Consider the following 7,565-nt stretch of genomic DNA (forward strand, 5'->3'; position numbering starts at 1 on the left):
ATATGATTTTCTTTTGACGATGAAGACAAATCGTTTTCATTTCTTGAATACCTTTTCAAGCGAATTATTATTACTTAACACATCACTTAATGCCAACTCCTTGCCTCTGGGTGTTTAGTCCCAATCACAGCATTTTTGAAAAGCCTACAGTCGGATCAGCACTTAAGCCATTGTCTACCCTTCGCTGACTCTTTTCTCTCTTCTTTCCTACAACAGATTGCAGATTGAACTTAACCAAGAAGCCCGTGGGCTGATCCGCACTGACCTGACTGACCACAGAAGAAATTCTGCCGGCCTGGCTGGGCCCCTCTTGGCCGCAGATAACTTGGCTTCACTTGTTGCCTGGGTGGAAAATTCTTCCTCTTGAAATATTTTTGCACATGGAGGACAACAGCAAAGAGGCCAACACAGGCTGAGAAGACCAGAGACCTCAAGAAGATTCTTTGACCTTGGCCTTTAGGACATTTCGTCTAGTTGGAGTTCTGGACTTGAGGACCCTGTTCAATTATTTTGGTTTGGCTGTGTGCTTCTATTTTTTATTTTTATTTTTTTTACTTTTCTTTTCCCTACAGCAGTGTGTTTGATTTCTGTACTTCAGAAATGGGCCTACAGATCACACAGGGGCCCGGCCAGGGGGCTTTTTTCCTGAAATCTTGGCTTCTCATTTCCCTGGGGCTCTCCTCCCAAGTGTCAAAATTCCTGGCGTGCCCCAGCGTGTGTCGCTGTGACAGGAACTTCGTGTACTGCAACGAGCGAAGCTTGACCTCAGTGCCTCTTGGGATCCCGGAGGGCGTCACGGTACTCTACCTCCATAACAACCAAATTAATAACGCTGGGTTTCCTGCAGAGCTGCACAGCATTCGGTCTGTGCACACCGTCTACCTTTACGGCAACCAGCTGGACGAGTTCCCCATGAACCTCCCCAAGAACGTCCGCGTCCTCCACCTGCAGGAGAACAACATTCAGACCATCTCACGGGCGGCCCTGGCCCAGCTCCTGAAGCTGGAGGAGCTGCACCTGGACGACAACTCCATCTCCACGGTGGGTGTGGAAGACGGGGCCTTCCGCGAGGCTCTGAGCCTCAAGCTGCTCTTCCTGTCCAAGAACCACCTGAGCAGCGTCCCGGTGGGCCTTCCCGTGGACCTGCAGGAGCTGCGCGTGGACGAGAACCGCATCGCCGTCATCCCAGACATGGCCTTCCAGAACCTCACGAGCTTGGAGCGTCTGATCGTGGACGGGAACCTCCTGACCAACAAGGGCATCGCCGAGGGCACCTTCGGCCACCTCACCAAGCTCAAGGAGTTCTCCATCGTCCGGAACTCGCTCTCCCGCCCGCCCCCCGACCTCCCGGGGACGCACCTGGTCAGGCTCTACCTCCAGGACAACCAGATCAGCCACATCCCTTTGACGGCCTTCTCCAACCTCCGCAAGCTGGAGCGGCTGGACATCTCCAACAACCAGCTGCGCGTGCTGACTCAGGGGGTCTTTGACAACCTCTCCAATCTGAAGCAGCTCACCGCTCGGAACAACCCTTGGTTCTGTGACTGCAGCATTAAATGGGTCACGGAGTGGCTCAGACACATCCCCGCCTCGCTCAACGTGCGGGGTTTCATGTGCCAAGGTCCCGAGCAAGTCAGGGGCATGGCCGTGCGGGAGCTGAATATGAATCTGCTGTCCTGCCCCACCACGACCCCCGGGCTGCCTCCCCTCACCCCAGCCCCGAGCTCAGCTCCTCCCGTGACTCAGCCCCCCACGTCCTCCGCCCCGATCCCCAGCAGAAGCTACACGCCCCTGAGCCCCACCGCGTCCAGGCCCCCCACGATTCCCGACTGGGACGGCAGAGAAAGGGTGACCCCGCCGCTCTCCGAGCGGATCCAGCTCTCCATCCATTTCGTGAACGACACCTCCATCCAAGTCAGCTGGCTGTCCCTCTTCACTGTGATGGCTTACAAGCTCACGTGGGTGAAGATGGGCCACAGTTTGGTGGGGGGCATCGTTCAGGAGCGCATCGTCAGCGGGGAGAAGCAGCATCTGAGCCTGGTGAATCTGGAGCCCAGATCCACCTACCGGATCTGTCTGGTCCCCCTGGATGCGTTCAACTACCGGGCCGCGGAAGACACGGTGTGCTCGGAGGCCACCACGCGCGACGCCCACCTGAACAACGGCAGCAACTCGGCCTCCAGCCACGAGCAGACGACCCCGCACAGCGCGGGCTCGCCCTTCCTGCTGGCCGGCCTGATAGGGGGCGCCGTGATCTTCGTGCTCGTGGTCCTGCTCGGCGTCTTCTGCTGGCACATGCACAGGAGGGGGCGCTACACCTCCCAGAAGTGGAAATACAACCGGGGCCGGCGGAAAGACGACTACTGCGAGGCGGGCACCAAGAAGGACAACTCCATCCTGGAGATGACGGAGACCAGCTTCCAGATCGTCTCCTTAAATAACGATCAGCTCCTTAAAGGAGATTTCAGACTGCAGCCCATCTACACCCCGAATGGGGGCATTAGCTACACAGACTGCCACATCCCCAACAACATGCGATACTGCAACAGCGGCGTGCCAGACCTGGAGCACTGCCACACGTGACGGGCACGCCCAGCGCCGCCGAGGCGGACAGACACGCGGACTCTGCAGGTCACACACGTGTGTGCCCACAGAGACACGCGGATTACATTTGATAAATGTTACACAGATGCGTTTGTGCATTTGCATACTCTGTAATTTATACGGTGTACTATATAATGGGATTTAAAAAAAGTGCTATCTTTTCTATTCCAAGTTAATTACAAGCAGTTTTGTAACTCTTTGCTTTTTAAATCTTAAAAAAAAAAAAAAAAAATAGTTGCTGAAGTACTGTGCAGGGTTGTACAATGAGAACCCAATGCCAGGGTGAAAGAATGAGTGATTCTTCCTCCTGATGCCATTCACCACTTCACTGTGGATGCTTCAGAACAAATTCGTTTCCTAGAGTTGGTGGTCAGATAAAAGGGCAGGTTAAAGTGGACTCATCAGAGTCGGGCAGATAATAGTCTTAAAACAAGAAATGCACCCCAGATATCTTCATACTATTTCTATACTTCTAGGTCTGGAAGAAAAGTGAAAGCTTGTAGAATCTAAGAAAGGAGGTAGTCACCCTATTTTGACCCAAAGGAGGAAATGCAGAAGGCATCTCTGGAGGAAGTCGGTTCCTATGAGATAAGTTAACCCATCCTGGCAGAATCCAGAAAATGAGACAAGATTTGAAAAGACCTTTGAATCCAGGGGTTGGCTTTCTGACTGGGAACTTGAAAAATCACCCTTCAGGCTCCCCTGGCCCTATGTGAAACAGAAATCTGAGTCTGATTTCAGTCATCTTCGGGGCAGGTAGGGTATTCCAGCAAGAAAACTCCCTCTAAAAGTGTTACTATTCAAATTATACATCAGGTTGAATCACATTCAACAGAGATATATTCTAGAATACTTTTTTAGAAGAGGCTAATAAAATAATGGGAAGAATTATATTGAATGGAATTATTTTTGATAATGAGAATTATTTGGGTAGATTCACTGCAGCTATGTCAACATGATATTTAGACCAACAAGGGATCAATGTTTGGAACTGGTTATTTTAAAACTGAACTGGTACTGAACTGGTTATTTTAAAACTATTGATACCCTTTAGACAAAAGCACGTGATTAGTGGTCCCATTATACTATATCAACTAACTTTGTTAGTATCATGTTGAAATAGCTTGAATTAATACCTTTATCCCCTCGGAAATTCTTGTCTTCCAATCACCTCACATATATTTTCATAATTAGCTGTTGATGATACATTTGTTGGTCACCCCTCTGCTAAAAAAAATGAAAGAAAACTATGGATGCCAGTCTTGGTTGCACAAAATATCCATACTCACTTTAAAATGTATACTAATTTTCCCTGCTAATTATTCTGTAAAGACACATCAAAGCTGGCAAAATACCATATATTTTTTTTTAAAGCAATACTGTGTTTCCACCTTGAACTGACTTTGATCCACTTCCATTTTTTTTTTTTTAATTTCATTTATTCCTTTTAAATTGTGGATGTTCCTCTTCTTTGGGAATTGTGAGGGATGATCAATCTTATATTAACAGGATAACAGATGAAAAATGACCAAGTCTGGGAGGGAAGGCTTATTCCCCTAATCTTGGCAGCGCAGGGCATTGAGCAGAGGGCATACAGAAGAGAATGATGTCCAGGCTTAACTCTAGATACTTTTTGAAGCAACGTCCATCTTCAGAAAGCATGTATAATGTCTTCCTTTCCATCCCTTAGATGTAGAAGGGCTATCGATCACACACACACCTTATCTAAAAAGTACACCCTTGGAAAATTCTTTTGAAAAGCAAATTTAGGCATTTCACTCTGTGTTGCATATTTCCTTGATCACTGGTCATTATTTTAGGAATCTATGATGTTAACGTCACAATCATGTTGCTTTGGCTTTCTCTGTCCCTCTTACTTTTAACAAAATAGAACTGTGATGTGTCTTCTTTGTAAAAGTTTAGGTATAAAATGCTATGCAAGTTTTTCTTTATAGTAAGAGCTTTATTTTCTTTAATAATATATCCCCAAGTAGTATGTTTTAATCTCCCTTGTCCCTCAGAATAAGCCGAAAATATAACTGAAGTTATAGTGTTGCAGACACAAGAATCGAAACTGTGCAGTCAAGCTGAAATTAACTATGAATTAATTTGAATTAATTCTAAAGTGACTTTGGTTTTCATGTTAGTCTATTAGCTAGCTCATTCTGACTGTTGCCTTTTTAAAGCTAGGTCCACACAGTGAAGGGAAAAGACAATCTGTGAAAACGATTAGTGTAGAAGTAAGCCATCTGAAATGCAGGACCGTGACACGGGGCTTTGTGTATTTAACTGGATCATTCCCTTCCACTGTCCTTTTCTCCTTGGCTGTGTAGATAAAAATATGTGTTCAAATGATGGTACTTTGATTTTTGAAGTTTTTTTTTTTTTCTTTTTATCTACAAAATAATCATTCTCATTTACTTGTATTGTGTGTATAACCTCCAGTGGGGTATGTGGCTGCTGAAACAAATGTCTTTTCTTTGAGCCAAGAAGACCAAGGTTAGGGAGGTTTCTATAATGTCTTATGAGATCCGCAGAATTATCTGGGGCTTAAGTCCTATGATGGAGACCTGGTCATGTGAAAAGATTAGGATGATCTGAAATGGTTCTTTTGCTAGAAGGCATTCCTGAGGAGATAGAATCTAGTTAGAGGCTTAATTCTAAGCTTGTGTACAACATGACAGAGCCTGCTCAAGTCAAGATTGGTCTCCCATTTGTGACAGCATACCTGGGACTCTCACCCGCATCTTAATAGAAAGCACAGCACGGAATCTGCACTGTCTTACATGTCTTAGGAAACCACTGAAGGACTATCAGTGGCAGATTCTGCTTTGATTGGCACTTTTGTCATGGGAATGTTTTGCTGATACATCTGTATGTTGGACCTCTCTTGTGCTCATCATTATTATGCATTTTGAGGTTACCAAGTGTCAAAATTGAAGGAGCAGGACAAGACCACGAACAAAGCCATACTTTCCAGTTGATAAAGAGCTTGATGCTTGTCTGACTCAATGGGAGTGATGTCAGATACAATGTGTCTACTTTTAGAGCTAGTAACTGTTACTGTGCAGAAGAAATTCCAAAAGGAAAAGGCATAACCGGGAGCACACAGATATTGCTGACCATTATTCATACCCAGGGTTGTCATGGATACCTACTCATTTAGGGAGACATGTTTGAACGTGGAGAGGCCCCTAGCTTCCTTCAAACTGCCAAATGCATCAGCAGCTCATCACATGGGACGAGCAAAAGCAGAGAGAAAAAAGGGTTCCCCTGCCTATTTTTCTTGTGTGAAAAGTGCAAAAAAGTCTACCGTGAGAAATCATGCAATTTCTAGTTATCTGGATGTTTGTTGAATATTTATTGGATGTTTTCCCTGAGATTTAAAAAAAAAAAAAAAAGGTATAATGTGACCAGTTTGGTAAAAAGGATGAATAAAATAGCTAATATTATGACTCCATTTCCTACTGGATCATAATGGTCCTAGTCATTCCACAGGAATCAGAACTTCTTCCCCACTGAGAAGGACAAAGTCTGGGTGTTGTGAGCAAAGTATCCATTCCAGATCCAAGGTGATACACTCACTTGCTGTCCACAGGACGCAGATGGCTTGGTCAGCTAATCTCACTTGCAGCATCCATTGCAACCTTAGACCTAGAAGTCATCAATTTCCATTACTTCTTTGCTTGTAACATTTTTCTCACTACCTTATGAAAAGGAGACAGTGCTTCACTTTGGAACAGGAGAATCATGGTTTTGCTCATGATTTACCTTTCCAACTGCATGGGAAAGCAGAACAGAAAAGAGCTTCCCAAAGAGGAAGAGATACGCAAAGCAAGCCCCAGACCTCCTTCTTTATTAGTCTTGTCCAGCCTTGCCTGAGGCTCTTTCTTTAAGTCATGTAGGGAGCAGTAGTTTACTCCCCTTCTCTAATTTCTTCCAGAGCTGACAAACGGGCTTCTTGTCCCTGATTATGGGAGAAAGTTTTGTACACATGGGATCCTGTTGTTATAACAAAAAATCACTTTCTCTTGCTATAGTTTTAGTTTTTCTAGCAGCACAGACACCAGAAGAGCACAAAGCAAGGCCATCACGACAGGCATTTTGAAGCTAGGATCACACACACACTTGCATACACGCACACGCACACGCACCGGGTGTTCACAGTTACATCCTCGGGATGGAGGATGCATAACCCTTTCTGAGGCAAGGTGGAGGCGCCGCCCCGTGTCTGTCCTAGGACCAGTATATAGCCACTGGCAGTGAATCCTCATGATGGGTTTTCCTTTGAGCCACAGCCGATTCGCTGCTGGTTTCTGTGGTGTATTCTTGCTGACGAGGGGCTGCAAGAGGGCTGGGAGAGTGCATCACACGTCCTCTGAGGCCGTCCGCGCCGCACACTTTGTTAACTAGATGCTTCACTCTACACGTTGATATATTCAGTAAAGGCTTATTTTAAAAAGAAACCTCATTGTGTTTATCTGAGTAAGTTCCTTGGGTTGCGGCCCATCATTTCTGGGTTCAAGTCAAAGAGAAATGAGAGACGCTTCCGGATGCTGGAGGCTGAGAAGGCTGGAGGAGGTAACAGGGGTTTTCACTTTCTCTTGCCTTGAGCACAGCTTCTGTGTGTTAAGGCCATTTGACTCCTGTTTTGTGTGAGGGGTTTATATGACATTGTCATGCTGTTTTCTACTTCCTGACTAAATTGTTATGTTCCTATGAATATCTTTTGAATATACACACCTACCTGAGCATATTATTTTATGTTTGTGAAATCTGTGTTTAGAATATAGATAAATACCAATGTAGTCACCTCATCAGAATAGTCATTTTCCCTATTTCATAATATATCAATTTAAAATGTCATTTCACTTAAGAATCCTCATGGTACTTTCTTCTTCAGAATTGTCTACGGCTCATCCACCTATCCGTTCACTGAGCACTCATGAAAACGTGTTTAT

At 45.5% G+C, this 7,565-nt stretch overlaps 1 protein-coding gene across 1 annotated transcript; it reads left to right on the forward strand.

Moving 5' to 3' along the window:
* Nucleotides 1–598: 598 nt before the first annotated feature.
* FLRT2 (fibronectin leucine rich transmembrane protein 2) lies at nt 599–7,070 on the forward strand. The gene has a single exon (XM_065940313.1). It carries the CDS (start codon nt 601–603, stop codon nt 2,581–2,583), a length of 1,983 nt encoding a protein of 660 aa, XP_065796385.1. The 5' UTR covers nt 599–600; the 3' UTR covers nt 2,584–7,070.
* Nucleotides 7,071–7,565: the final 495 nt, after the last annotated feature.

The sequence above is a fragment of the Muntiacus reevesi genome, chromosome 7, assembly GCF_963930625.1.
Source record: "Muntiacus reevesi chromosome 7, mMunRee1.1, whole genome shotgun sequence".
NCBI lineage: Eukaryota > Metazoa > Chordata > Mammalia > Artiodactyla > Cervidae > Muntiacus > Muntiacus reevesi.